This window comes from Manis pentadactyla, chromosome 4 (genome assembly GCF_030020395.1).
Source record: "Manis pentadactyla isolate mManPen7 chromosome 4, mManPen7.hap1, whole genome shotgun sequence".
Taxonomy (NCBI): Eukaryota; Metazoa; Chordata; class Mammalia; order Pholidota; family Manidae; genus Manis; species Manis pentadactyla.
The window spans coordinates 55664698-55680267 of NC_080022.1; the positions used below are offsets into that span (position 1 = coordinate 55664698).

General features: G+C 32.9%; 1 protein-coding gene and 1 non-coding gene across 9 annotated transcripts in view; one reads left to right on the forward strand and one right to left on the reverse strand.

The window, feature by feature from the left end:
* The window catches only part of MIER1 (MIER1 transcriptional regulator), a 57224-nt gene that overhangs the window by 32075 nt on the left and 9579 nt on the right, over nt 1-15570 (forward strand). For all 8 annotated transcript variants that reach the window (XM_036933159.2, XM_036933162.2, XM_057500308.1 and 5 more), the window contains 6 exons: nt 411-475; nt 3795-3867; nt 10301-10452; nt 11041-11122; nt 12414-12508; nt 15223-15350. In XM_036933159.2, the coding sequence (XP_036789054.1) occupies nt 411-475; nt 3795-3867; nt 10301-10452; nt 11041-11122; nt 12414-12508; nt 15223-15350 (595 nt within the window). The remainder of the gene's footprint in view (nt 1-410; nt 476-3794; nt 3868-10300; nt 10453-11040; nt 11123-12413; nt 12509-15222; nt 15351-15570) is intronic.
* Nucleotides 5261-5367, reverse strand: LOC118936218 (U6 spliceosomal RNA). Its single transcript, XR_005034155.1, has one exon. It is a non-coding gene; the product is annotated as a U6 spliceosomal RNA (small nuclear RNA).

Below are 15570 nucleotides of genomic sequence, written 5' to 3' on the forward strand. Positions count from 1 at the left end.
CACACTCCTCCTAAAGTGGTGCTAATAAAAAAGTTCTCAGTGTTTCAAAGGAAACCATTTTTTTGTCCAAATTCTCATTTTATAATGGAACAAATTGAAGTCATATAATTTATGATGTCACCAGGCTGTTGGTAACAGAATTAATTTTAAAAACATATTATCTTTGACTCTCAGTTTTTCACTCAAGTTTTTGTAGGAAATATTTCATGAGAATACAGTTGTCTAAGGTTTATGCTAGAAGGTTAATGGGTTTTTTGTTTTAAAAGGGTATATTTGATAAGAAATATCTCATCCTAACCTGCAGATACCTTTAGGTATATTTAAATATTTAAGAAGAGATATAAAAATAATATACAGATGTGGACAGGATAAGCAGTCATTTTATTGTATTTTTGTCTTATTAATTTTAGATAGTGAAATAGAAGAAGAATCTGAAGAAGATGAAGATTATATTCCATCAGAAGACTGGAAAAAGGTAGTTAAACCTGTATTTTCCCAAAACTTAGATAACTTAATATTTAAAAAGCCAAGTATAATTATTATTTTACTAGCAATACACATTGATAAAGTTGAGGTAAGCCTTTTTGTGACATATAAATGTTTGTTAGATGTGCAGATTTCCCCTTAACTCATCCAGGTGAAAAATGTATAAATTTTTATAAAATAATATATAGAAAGAATTGGACTTGTTGAACAAGTCAGTACTCAAACCAAGATTAGAAATCCAAATTTTTGAACTAGTGCTGAATTGGACTTTGGTTGCACTATTGAAAGGGTCACATGTAATTTACTTGGGAAAGTAGTTTTGGAGACTTTGCTATTTGTTAAGTAAATTTTGTTTATTAGATTATAAGTTTTCCACCCCATATTAATGTTACTGTGTACAACTTAAAAGTATATTATATGAAGAGACAGATTTGGGCTTCTTTGTAACTATCCATAATTAAGTTAATTTCTGAAACACCTGTATTGACTTGTTAGTTATAAAATTGTGTAACATTGTATAATTAATCATATAGTTAAATCGAAGACTTAATTTCAAGCTGTTACAAAGCCAATGATTTATTACAAAAATGTGTTATAACATCATACAGATTTGGTTACAGCAAACCATTTATGCAGAAGAAAATGATGAGACGTATCACATGATTTTCCTCTTAAAAACTTCCGTTTTTTTTTTTTTTTGTCCTCTTGCCCATGTCTGATTTTAAATTTAGTGCACAAACAATCATTTCTTTGCAAGCAAAATAGCCCAAAACATCAAAATGATTAGGCTTTCTGTACTATTTAAAATCATGATTGATTAATTACTTTAATACTTTAGAGCCCTTCTTGTGGTTTTATATCTCTTGTTTTTAGTTGAAGTTCTCTGGTTTGGGATGCTTGGGGAAAACTTTAAGAAGAGCTAACCAGCTTGCTGATTAAAATAAGGAAAAATCTCATATTTAGAGTGTCTGTTAGGAAGAATGAAGTATTCAGTATTCAAATGAACTCCCATTGGGCACCCAAGAATTCTAGGCTTCAGCTAGAATTGATCTATTTATGGGATTTCCAAGAGATGTTTAGGAAAGAGAGACATCAGTGTGGGTTACAATGGTAAGGTAAGATTGGCCTAGTGCAGTATGTGTAATTAATTTGAGCGAGTGATGAATGAATGATATAAAGACAGAAAACAAGGATCACAGAAGTAACTTAATATTTGTGTGACCTTTTAGGCAAGTGTTCTTCAATCCAGCTTTTCCTGATTCCTACACCATCAACAATTTAAGACAAAAAATGCTAGAAACCTTAAGAGTCATCTTACGTGTTATTTTCTACCACATATTCAAGTTTACTTACCTTTTATCTAACAAAAGTTGTTTTATGATCTGGAGTATAGAGTAATTAAGTGTTGATTTTTCTTCTTCTTTTTTTTTTTAAATGAAGGAACAAAAACTCAGGATGGAGAACATTGTGGGGTTGGGGGTGAAGCCTTCATTGCTGAGGAATGTTAGTCCTTAGAAAAATTACTACATAAAAATCATGTAATAAATGAAACAGTAAACCAGATTGTTTGATTTTAGTATGACTATGTTTTGGTTAGAAAAAAGTTGTCAAGATTCAGGGATTCATTGTCTAAGGCTTGTAAGATAAAATAGAGTTTTTATAGAAACTGGGGTAGAGAAAACAGCTTTGAAATATCTGAGTTGAGGTTATAGTCTCAGATCTTACTAATAGTGTGTTCCTGAGGAAATTGGTTTGAGTTTCATCTCCTCACATACATTAAGGGATTAATAATTTCAGCCTTGTCAGAGTTGGCAAGGATTTAATGAAAATTACACATAAGATACTTGGTACATAATGCCCCCAAATGCTGTGTACCTCCTCTTCCCTACAGAACTGATTAGCAGGTGAAAAGGAGTGTTCTGAACTCAATAGGAAAAAGGAGCTGTCTTAACTTTATCTTAGTCCAGAAGTTTTGAACCCTGGCTTAATGTTACAACTCACTTGGAGAACTTTTAAATACTGACTACCAGGGCCTTCATTCTGAAATTCTGATTTAATTGGTCTGGAATGGATCTGCTTTGGAAATTTAGAATCTTCACAGCCAGGTTGACGGCTTGATTCTATGCTCTGGTTGGCATAAATGAGTGAAGTTGAAAGAGACACAATGGACGATCCAGTGCTCTTTTTTATAATGAAAGACATAAAGAAAATTCCTATAGAAGAGTAGAGGAAATGTGTATGTGATACTCTTTTAAAATAATTTTCCTATACAGGTGCAGTAATAAATTAATTACATAGAGCATGTATTTGAAGTTATGTTCGATAAAATGAGATTCTAACATCAGTGGATTAACCATAACAGGAGAGAGAGGAACTTTTCAAATTCTAAGAGCTTAAACTTACTAGACCATGATTTTGTATCTTTCCGACCTAGGTCTTATTCTCATAATGCAGCAAATTAATTCTTAATATTTAGCCACCAAGGTCCATGAACTCTTGGTCTTCATGTGTTTAAAATCTCATCAGTGGTGATCTCTCCTTGTCTTTTTGAATAGCCAGTTTACCTTAATGTGGTGATTTGATAATATAGATTTGATTACCAGATTTCCTAAAATAAAATTTAATTGTGTTTTGGGAGATTATGTTTCATTTTGTATTGTTTGAATGAAAGTCAGGCACTAACCTGCTAATCCATTTGGAGTGGAGTTTGGTCTCTTTGAACTCTGTACAAAGCCACTTTGTTACTTCCTTTACCTTAAATAAACTCTGGTTCTCATACTTGCTCATGTGTCAGAATCACCTGCCCTGCTTGTTTAAGCACTAATTGCTGAGTCCCATGTCTGGAGTTCTGGTTCGGTAGGTCTGGAATAGTCCTGAGTGTCTGCGCTTCTAACAGTTCCCAGGTGATGCCAATGATACTGATCGAGGAACCATAATTTAGAGGGTAGATACTCTGAAAATAGCTGAGTTTGACTTCTGTTTTTCAGAGTGTTTGAAATTATCTTATTAACTGAATTATAAGAATTCATTCTTATTTCTTTTTCTCCATATTTTGAAGTAAGTTTGTATCTGTTGTCTGTATTGTATTTCACCTCATTATTACTACTAATATTTTCAGCCAATCATATTCAAGATCTCTATTATTAACTCATTCATCCTCACAATACTCCTTTCAATAGGTAATTGGTAGTATCTGTATTTTTTGACAGAAACCAGAAACAATTTACCCAAGAAGATGTTAAAGCTGGAAAATGATTATAAAAGCTGTTACTAGACCTTACTAATGTCTTACATTATTTTTAAAATAGGAGATTATGGTGGGCTCCATGTTTCAAGCAGAGATTCCAGTTGGCATTTGTAGATACAAAGAAAATGAAAAAGGTGGGTCATTAGTAAAATTACATAGCGGAAATTCATGTTTTTGAAGTGATGAACTGTTATTTTATAATGGGATAAGAACATGGCAGTTTATGTTAACCCATTGATGAATGAAAGTAGACTTTGCATTATTTCTGTAAGAAGAAATACATTTTCTGTTTTTCAAGTTTGGTCCATGGAAGCTAGTGAAAAGAAGAAGAAAAAGTACTAAATGACTTAAAATACCCCAACTTTAATTTTTTTCTTTTTTAAATAGGCCTTCATAAGTTGTATAATTTAGGTTTTAAAAGGTTTATTTTATGTTAGTGGGAGCTGCTGGACAGGTTTTAAAAAATTTTTGAGTAAACTGATGAAAAAGCTTATTTGCTTCTGAAACTTAGTATCACTGAACAGAATATTTTGACATTTGTGTATTTAAAATAATTTGGGAAAACAACTTGTATATTTAAGTTTTACATGACTTTTTTCATTTTATCTCAAAGCCTTCAGGTAAGTCGTAAATACTTAAACTTCCAATAACATAAAATACTTGAGAGAATTTTTTAAGTTTTTTAAGGTCTGTTTCAGATTATTTACTTTGGATGAGTTCCAGAAAGAGAGAGAGAGAGAGAGAGAGAGAGAGAGAGAGAGAGTGTGTGTGTGTGTGTGTGTGTGTGTGTGTGTGTAATCATGTGCAGTGACATAACTCAATGCTAGAAATCTTCATTTCTTTTATTTTACTTGTCTTTTCTACATTTCACATGGGAGCTGTAGGAATCCTTTGTTGTTTACTTTTTAGCATTCTTTCCAAAAACTATATTCTAAATATGCACCTGGTTTCAGGGCAAGCAGCAGATAAGGCAGTTAAGGAAACACAATAGGCCAGTGAATTCTAGTGACAACAAAAATATTTTAACATACCAGTAACAGCTCGTGCCACTTTCAGGTTAATTCCTGCAACATATAGGAACACAAAAGTTACCAGTATGGAGTGACCTTGCTATATATTGTATTTCTGTGCTTACGTTTTGTGAGTGCATTGTAACTGTGTGCAAAAATAATGATTCTTCGGTTTTATTTATTTTTGTAATTGAATTTTAAATGTCATGCTTTACTTCTGTTATATAATGGTTCTTTCCATATTAATAAGGAACTAAAAGTTAGGCATTTATTCCATTTTATTAAACTTCTTTTAAATTTTGACTATGAAAGATAGCAGTGCCTATCTTTGAAAATTTCGTTATTTTGTAGGTGAGTAGGAAAACATCTGTTTTGTTTGTGACAAGTTAATATTATGGCTAAAAATGGTTTTAATTATCTCAATATGTTTTTTATTTTAACATGTTTATATTACCAGATATCACAATGAATAAATTATCACAATCTACAGTTTTTTGTTTTTTGTTTTTTGTTTTTTTTTACTATGGAACACTACACAAATCTGCATGTCCTCCTTGCGTAGGGACCATGCTAGTCGTCTCTGTGTAGTTCCAGTGTTAGTTTATGTGCCACTGGAGTGAGCACCACAATCTGCAGGTTTCAGTATTGTAAATTATGGTTTAGTATGTCCAGTTTTGATAAAATTTTAGAAAGCAGTTACACAGTTTTTAAAAACTGAACTATGGCTTTCTACCTTTGAGAAAAACATGTTAGATTGTGTGAAGATTAGATGTGACAAGGTGGTGTTCTGCCTTGGAGGTGTTTTGTCCTGTTACAGACTCTTTGCTTAGCTTTGTAGTTTTAGGAATTCTAACTTCTGTTATGAAACCCAGAATTCGTCTCCACTTAGGGTACTTTGCACACAAACCAGATTCATGAGATACTGTTATATAAACCATACTCTTAGACATAAAACAGTCAAAGGGGTAGTGCAGGTCAGTACAGTCCTTGTAGACAAAATTTCACAGGCTATTTTTCATTAGTTTGGTGAGCACACATTCAAAAGGTTTGAGTGATTTGATTAAAGTGTCACAAAACTACATCTGATATCTTCACTGTAGAAATTAACAGATGGATAAGAATTTTTTATTGATACAAGGAAACCCTATTACTGAGTACCCTAGAGAACCATTGGTAAATTTTCTCTCTTGAATCTGATTTCCTTGGTACTAGGCACCATGCAGATTAATATTTCTCATTGATTATCACTCCAAATTAAATTATATAAACAAGATTTGTTATATTCCTCAGATGGAACTGCAACTATCTATTTTGATTACAAAAATCTCAACTACACGTTAACAGTTTCTTAAATATGTGCGTTTATCATTTATACTCAACACAGTGTGCTACATGTTTATTCATTTTTGTATCCTGAATACCTAGGATGATCCTTGTTACATAGGCACTAACTAAACATTTGGTGGCTGAGTTATTAGGAGAGTGCAGAATGATGTTAACAGTACTGATGAAGAGTCAATAAACTTGAATCAGTATTTTTTGGCATTGGACATGTTACTTCTTTTTCTCCTCATCTATAAAACAGCAATAATAGAGCATTTATAGAGCCTAGTGTAGGATTTACATGTGAGCACTTACCAGCATGGTGTGGCGCTTAATAACTGCTCAATATGTGACTTAATCAATAGATGACTAATCTTACTATTATATTTAGGTTTTTATTATTCATATATTCAGAAAGCATCCATTTATGCTCCTGCTTGCAAGTGATAAAAATCTGTTTTGGTTATTAGCTTCAGCAAAAAAGAATTTTCCTGATTGCTCTTCTGGAAAGTTCTGACTGGTCTGGCTTCAAATATAACTGGATTCAAGGATTCTTAAAATATCAGGTGTCCTTCCCTTCTCCCTCTTTTCCTTTATTGTCAGACAAGCTAAGATGGCTACTGGGAACTCATGGCTTACACTTCATACTGCCCTTATAGCTAGAGAAGCAGCAAAAATGAGAACTTGCTCACCCCCCCTTTGCTCCAGCAAAAGTCCTACAGAGCTTCTATTGACTCAGCCAGTAGTAATAATGATGACTGGAGAGACGAGTGAGTACTGTAGCTTGCCCTGGCTCATATATCTGTTCTTGCGGCTCCAGGGAGTGGTGTCAGCCCCACTCAGTCCTTATGGAAAGGGTTTAATTCCCAAAAGAGTGCTGGACACATGAAAAGCATGTTTTATCAAATGTGTGTGTTTTATTGTTTCTCCCTTGCACTAAACTGGGCAAACACGGCAGCTTTGTGATGAGACTAATTCAGATGCCAGTAAACATATAGTGCATAGGATGAAGTCCTCTGACTGCCCACTTCCATCACTAGCAACGCTAAGAATTACCTGGCCAGAAGTGTCAGTATTGCTGAGATTGAGAACCATGGACTGGATTAAGAAGTAGATGGGCTACTTAAGAAAGAAAAAAATGTCAAGAGAGAGAAGTGAGGTATTTCCAGTCAAATTTTCATGCTTACCTGACTTAGAGTAAGTAAATTATGGTTAAGAATTAGAAGCAGTGACTAGCAAAGGACCATGTAAATTCTTGTTTATAATGAACATTTGACAAATTATTGATATTTTAGTTACTGAAAAATGAATACATACATTATCCTTAGTTAACAGTGATGTTGAAAAAAGCAGTTCATTTAACCTATACGTAGAAAACACTCAGCTAGACAATTTAAAATGCATATCATTATGTTATTAATCATAGTGTGCCCTTTAAGACTGGAAATTTCTGTTGTAAACATATTTATTATACCATAATGTAATGATGTATCTTTCTGTAATGATTATGTATCTGTTTTCATCTTCATAATATATTGATTAGGTAGAATTTAGGCATTAAAAATGAAATAACAATTTTGTTTTTTATTAAAACTGCAAGTTAAAAATGAACATTTATTCACTGGGAATTAATTTTCCAGATTGCAGAAGTTTGTTTATAGTTTTGTGGTGGTGGTTTCTCAGTTTTCTGTGTTAGTTTTTCACCACTACACACACATATGATGAACTTTGTAAAATTATTTTGACAACTCATTACTTACCTGACAAGCTTAATTGATTACCTAAAACACCATATTATGAAGTACTCCTCCAGCAAACCTGTGTTACACTAGGTGAGTTCTTGCCTCCTGGATTCACTCTCTTATTTATAGTCATATGTAAATTATATTTCCAGTAATAAAAGGTGGATATATTTGTGGTTGGTTTATAAAAGTTGTAATATTTAGGCTTGGTAATTCATTTGGAATGAAATAGATTCAGAAGATACTGTTACATTTCAATGATTGTGATCTTTTAAAATCCAGCATGTTTGTGTCACTTTGTATAATTATTATGCTTTTTCTATTGCGAATACAGTTTTTTTCCTTTCAAGTCATATTTATAGACATTATTTATACTCCATATTTCAGTGTGTTTTTAAAGTAGTGGAGTTCTGATTTCTGATCTCTTGGCATTTAGTTGTAATACAGGATACATTTAATAAATTATCAACTGTGCCTTATAAATATATCTTCTATGCCTGTTTTACTTAGATGATAGTCAAGACATAGTCAAAATTTCATATAGAGAGTGTAAACTGGCAGTAATTTGTTCTGTTTCTGGGGGCAATAAAGGCAGTGTGGTTTATTTTCTGTGGAAATGTTCACTGTTATCACTGCATGGTCATTTTTTAGTATATTGTAATTATATTCTCAGGGCTAGCTTAATCTGGCTATCTAATCACAATTCTAGGGGTCTGGTTTGTCATTTGTTGCCATCTGTTGACATTTGTGTACTCAGCTTAAATAAGGATGTCTCTGTATCCTGTGGCTGGCAAGCACTTACAGACTGATTCCAGAAGTGTGTCCCAGGTAGTTTGTGCTTGTTTCATAGGCACAATATGAGGATGTCTAACTAGAAAAACACTGGGGACTCAGGGACCTACCCTCTATCTTCCCCTTCCTGAGTCACAGCTTCCTTGTAAGCCTTGTCTATCCCACACACATCACTGCAAAAATATAAGGCTATAATTTGCTCTCAGAACAGAGTCTGAACAGAGAACAGAAACCAATAGCAGTATATCCAAATCACCTTATCAACGGAGTTGTGTTGTATTTATAATTTAAGAGTTTCACTAGAATTATACCAGCAGTTTAGAAAAGAAATGAGGTTTACTAAGGAAAAATTCCTAGAAATTGTGCTTGTCCTTTACAAAAGAGTTTTTTTGGGGGGGAAAAGGGTAGAATATTTTAAAGTGCAGGGTACAAGGTAATTTATATGAACATGCTTAACATAGTGCCTGGTACATATAAAGATGCTTATTAATTAGCTGTTGATTCCGTTTTCATAACACAAGGAACTTCAACAGTATGTTCTCCTTTGTCTCTTAAATTCAAAGTCTTTCTCCAGGTGGCTCTTTCATATTGGCATGTAAATGGTTGTCTCCTATCTTTAAAAACCAATAAACTATCTCTTCCCTTACAACTGAACTTTTCAAGAGTTTTCTAGCATATTTCTTCACCTTCCATTTACTCTTCAGTCCTTTCTAGTATGGCTTCAGCTTCCAACTCTGCACAGAAAGTGCTTGAAACATTCCCATTCTTGTTAGTAGATAATCTGGAGCACCTTTTTCAATTTCCATCCTGGTGTGGTTTTAACAGCATTTAACCCATCTGTAGTCCTTGAAACATTTTCTTCCCATAGGAGCTCTGGTGCCACACTTGCAATATTTCTTCTGTCTTGTTACTCTTCCTTCTTAGTTTTTCTATGTTTTCATCTCCTGTCATTTAGAATTCCACAAAGCTCTCATCTTGCAGTTCTCTTCCCTTCTCTTTCACTTTCTAAATTTTTATGAGATTAGACTTTAATCTTTTTCATAACACAAGGAACGTAGACACTACAGTGGAAAATCTGATGATACCTAAAAGCTTTTATTTAAAAGTAATGACTTGTTTGTCCAAAGATGATACATGCTTACTGTATTTTCAAGCCTCAGAAAAATAGAAAAAAAAATTGCCCCAAATTCCACCACCAGGAAAGAAACTGTGTCAATATTTGATGAGCATTCCTTTAGACATCCTTTTAAAAAATAATGATTATAGCTGTGGCATCCACTGAACCTTAATAAGTACCAGAACTATTTTAAAATGCTTTAAATCTTTACAACCCTATGTGTTAAGGTTGCTATCCCATTTCACAGAAGAGGCAGGGAGAAGGGAAGTGAGTTGCCTGAGGTCATATAGGTAGTAGTAAGTAGTGTGGATTGTTATTCAAACCAAGAGAGCTTGGAATTTGGTAAACTCAGGTTCAGTCAGACCAGATCTGAAAGGGGCATAAAATGGTATCTCTCTGTTTAGATTGCTTAGATCACTTAGGCCCAAGACCAGTCAGGCAAGTAGTTGGACTACACTTTACCTTTAGGTTCTCAGCATTTTGGCTCTTAAGTGTGAGTTACTCTACAGTGCTGTTTTTTTAACACAAACTCTAACATGTTAATATTTGATATTTTTCTTAACATTATGTTTTACTAATTTAGTTTATGAAAACGATGATCAGCTCCTGTGGGACCCTGAGTACTTACCAGAAGACAAAGTGATTGTATTTCTTAAGGATGCATCTAGAAGAACAGGTGATGAGAAAGGTGTAGAAGCAATTCCTGAAGGATCTCACATAAAAGACAATGAACAGGTACATGAATAAGAAATAACTGTTAAAATTTTCCCAGAATAAATTAACCATGTACATTTATGAATGTAAATGCTCCCACATTCAGAGATTCTATCACCAGAAACTTATAATGTCATTGACAGAGAATCTGAGGTTGTAAGCCTAAGATACCTAGTGTTAACACACTCACTTCATTGGTATGATTTTAGCTCAAATAAACAAAAATCTTGTTATTTCATTTTGTCTGTATGTATTACTCTAGGCTTTAACCTTTTTGAAGTTCCTGTCTCAGAATAGGAACCCCAAAAGCTAAAAAGGGATTTGTAGTTTTTACAGAATTGTTTCTTTTTTATTTCTAAATTCCTGGGGTACTGTGGCCACCAAGTTAGAGTATTTACTTATCCTATTTTATACATATTTAGAGACAGTAAATTATCAGTATTGTATTTATGTTTTTCCTTAGTGTCTGTATGTTACATTCACTAGAATTATTTGTCCTCCAGAAATGATGAGAACAAACGTTGGATTCTGTAAAAGCCTTTACTCTGTTAAGAAATTGTATTTGAGCTATTCATAGTCTGGGTCACACAACAAAGCCTTTTTTTTTAGGCATTATATGAATTAGTTAAATGCAATTTTGACACAGAAGAAGCATTGAGAAGATTAAGATTTAATGTAAAAGCAGCTAGAGGTAAGCATAAGTATTTCCTTTTTTTTCATGATATAGCAAATATTGAAAACTTAAGCTCTTCAGTAGGTATATATTCTACATTTAGTAATACTGATCTTAATTCAGTAAATATTTTCCAGGTAACAAATAATTTAAGTAAGTTGTGTATAACACAAGTATCATATAAGGCATTATGAAAAATGGCGTTGAGGCTGTCATTTCCTTTATGGGAGAATAAAATTAAAATGTTTAAGTAAAAATATATAGTGCCTTTTAATTTCAAGGCATTTTTATAAATATTCTCTTATTTGATCTTGATAATAGCACTATAAGCTAAGTAATGGGACAGATGTTACGTACACTTAAAGTTGATGAGACTGAGGTCTCTGAACTGAAGTAACCTAGCTGAGACAATTAAATAATGAAGCCGTATGGTATAGCACAAAGAAGACAAGTAGTGACTCTAGTATCTTACTATCCTGATGGACAGTGACTGTAATGGAGTTATGTGGTGGGGATTTGGTAATAGGGGGAATGTAGTAACCACAATGTTGCTCATGTGAAACCTTCATAAGACTGCATATCAATACCTTAATAAAAAAATAATGAAGCCATAACTAAAACCCAGGTTTTGGGGTTTTGTACACTAAACTGGCTCCTGCCCTGCTTCACTAAGAGTACTATTTATATGTTATTATGTAGCTAATGGAAAGATATTTGTTCCTTCATCCAACAAAAATTGAAGGGCCTACCAAGTTCTGAAGACAAAACTAAACGAAGTCCCCACCCTCGTGGTGTTTGAGCGTAGGTAGAAAAGCTGAAAAGTAATTATGAGTTTTTCCAAGAAGAATTAGAAGGTACAGTTCAAACTTAATCCAGTGTGACTTAACCTCATTGGGGGACAAGTTGAGGCTATTAAGGAAAGCTTCTAGAACAAGGTGACATTTCTGCTTCGATGTAAATGAATTAGCTAGGTGAAAAAGTGGATGAGGTAGGAGTGAGGAAGTAATTCTAGTCAAAGGGAACAGCATGCACAAAGTCTAAAGAAAGAACATAGCAAATTTTAGGAATTGAAAGGTGGCTAGTATAGTTGGATCATAAAGAATAGGAGTAAAGGCCCAATTTGAGTTAGGGACTAAATCATACAAAATTTTATTAAATGAGTTTTTCTTTTGCAGCCATCAGTAATAGAACTCAGAAGTAAAACACTTCTCTCCTTGTTCCCAGAAAGTTATATTTGTATATGTAGATTTGTTATATGTAACATTTGGGGGAATATTGCTTAACAGTTTTTTTCCTCCCATTTTGTCAGAGGAATTATCTGTTTGGACTGAGGAAGAGTGTAGAAATTTTGAACAAGGGCTGAAGGCCTATGGAAAGGATTTTCATTTGATTCAGGCTAATAAAGTAAGTAAAGATACATATTCTACAAAAAGAAATTTAGTTAACAACCCAGATCTTTTATCTTTATTGTTTTCTAATGTTAAAGGTTAAATAATGAATATTTTAATTTATGGTCATTACGGAATTAATGTTGTAGGCATCTTAGACTTCCTGGCATATATTTGCCAAGAGACCGTTTACAGTGCATGATATTGGAAGCCTTTAAGAACTGGACTCATTTCCAGATATGTTCATCAAGTTCTGGGTGGACTATGTGTGTACAATATAATATTAAAGCTATTTTCTACAAAGTTGTGACAGATTTTTTTGAGGACGGTTGTTAAAAAATTTTTTAAACTTTAAATCATTTTTAACATGATTTTTTATGTAATGCTTTTTACATTTGCCTAAGTAGTCTAAAATCAGATACTTAATATTTAATTTGGTTTTAATTAATATTTAATTTTTCAGAATATTTCAGTAAGTCAGTTTATTGTACATTAGCATAATTTTATAATTTGACAGTTTTATTTGACATGATCATTTAGCCTTCTGTTTGGTAATAAGAATTCTACAGTGTCAATGCATACCCAAAAGATATTCATAATTGTGTGCAGATTTATTTTTAGGTTTTTATTCTCTTAAAACTGAAATCAGGTAAGATTTTTAATAGTAACTACACAATTACATAGAACAGTAAAACATGTTCCTGTGAGAAATTAGGACAGGCAAAATTAAAATCTCAGGGTTTAAATGTCAGAAAGTGATTTCTAGGCTTATAAATACCACAACTTTGGTGAATATAAAATTACAAATAGCTTGGCTTTACATGTTTCCTTAAAGATAGCTTCTGTTCTGTGTAATAGCTTATCTAAGATGATGTTGAAATTATCTAGGACTAACTTGAGGCTCAAATAGTCTGTCCACCACATTCTCCATTTTTTTTATACCTTTGGATGTGGTTGGGTGGTGTCCACTTGATCTGTTACAACACATATTAACAGTATCTGTTTTATGTTTTGTAAACAAAATAATTGCTTACAAATCCACTGAGTTCATTTTTCTTAATTTTGTTGCATTAATTAGTTTATTCTTTGATTATCTTGTTGAATTTTGATATTTGACATCAGACATAACTTTATTAATACCAGAGTGAATGTGAATCTCAACATTGGTGTCAGAAATGTATCTTTACCCTTTAATGCCGTGTCCAAATCATCTGGTAACCTTCAGTATAGTGAAGACTTAATGAAAGGAGTATGTTATGCTAATGACTTGCCACATATGTTTCTGACTGTAAAAAAAAAATACACTGTTTCATGTTGAAAGAGTTAGCAATTTGGATAAGAGATTTCTGGGGTCCTGCTTGAATTGAACACTGGATGATCAAACCATGCTAGATTACTAGCCCCTGAAATTAGGAACTAATACAACTAGCAGCAGCCTCCCAGAAATCCCTGGTTTTATGGAAGGAAAACTTTCTGGATGACTTGAAATGACTAGCTGAAAGTCTTAATAATAAAAATAAGACCTTGATTTCTTTATAAATGTTTGTGATGGTGATATTTCAGTGTTATAGAAGTCACCTAACTTGTACTTCTTATACTAGTTGTTTCAGTGAACAAAAGGACAGTAATTCTTTAAGATGGAGAAGAGTGGTCCAGTAAAACCATTAAGACTGTTTGTACACCTGAAATTGAAATTTGAATCTTAATCATAAGTTCTATTATGCAGGCTTATTTTATTGAGGATTTTTCATAATACAGTTAATTTTGCATGCCCCAAAATTACAGGTTTTGCCTTTACTAAAGTACAATTGACTTTGTTGTATCTATCTAGAAATAAAGAAGCAGAAACAAGCTTGAGAATATGATTTTTTTTTAAGCCCTGATAGCTTTTAGTCTTAGCAATATGGGCCAGAAATTGTAAATGCAATCAATAGAGGTGAAGAAAAAATGTATGTCAGCTAACAAAATAAGGATATCATCAAATTGACCTTAGATGCACTCAGTCCCACAGGATACCTAATTGAAGATCAGAAATTTATGGGTTATAGCAGTCTTGCATCCCAAACACTCAATGCAGATATTTCTTCTTTTACATTCCCAATATTTAAATTCGATATATCAATTCTACTAGATCTCCAAGCCAAGTATTGAAAAGGGGGTTTTTGTCAACAATTTGCCAATCCTGTAGGTGTTGAACATTGTGTAAGGGGAGCCATTCAACTGCACAAATAGGTGTAGCACAGCAAACCACTGAAACAAATCATTAGCGTTATTATAGTAGCTTTTAACTCTCCGTGGAACACTCTCCACCTTTCTAGATACTAAAATAACTGAGTGCATCACTGTTGGGACTAGTAAGACAATCTTTTAAATGGGAATAAAGATAGGCTCCCTGGGTGCTCTGTGAGTAAAAGTATCTGCAAACTGTTTATAACAATTTTAAGTCATATGTCACTTCCAGACATTTTCAATAGAGGAATTATTTTTATACTAAATTAGGCCTTTTTAAAAGCACAGTGGTGAATATCTGAATACCTGTTTACAGTATGTTTATTCTCTTAGAGTTTGGAAAGAATAGTTTTAACACATCTGCTGCAGTGTTGTATTTTATACCTAGTATTATGTATTACTTAAGGACCAGCTAAATTTGTTTTTAAACTCAGATGTTTTTCATGAAATAACTCCTTCAAAAGGAGGAGATAATTCTTAAAAAGTATTTGTTTCTTATAGGTTCGAACAAGATCAGTTGGTGAATGTGTAGCATTCTATTACATGTGGAAAAAATCTGAACGTTACGATTTCTTTGCTCAGCAAACACGATTTGGGAAAAAGAAATACAATCTTCATCCTGGTGTAACGTGAGTGGTTTTTTCTTTTGAGTCATACATTCTGACTAAGCTTCTCTAAATTTGTGCTGAGAAAATTGTAAGTTTTAGAATCTTTTAATAAAACAAGAGTATATTAGTTTAAATTTATCCATTAACATATCTTCATAGGGCATTTAGACTTTCAGTGTCTTATAAAATATTGTAAACTACAGTTCATGTTATTTGAGGCAACAAATGCACCAGAGCAAAT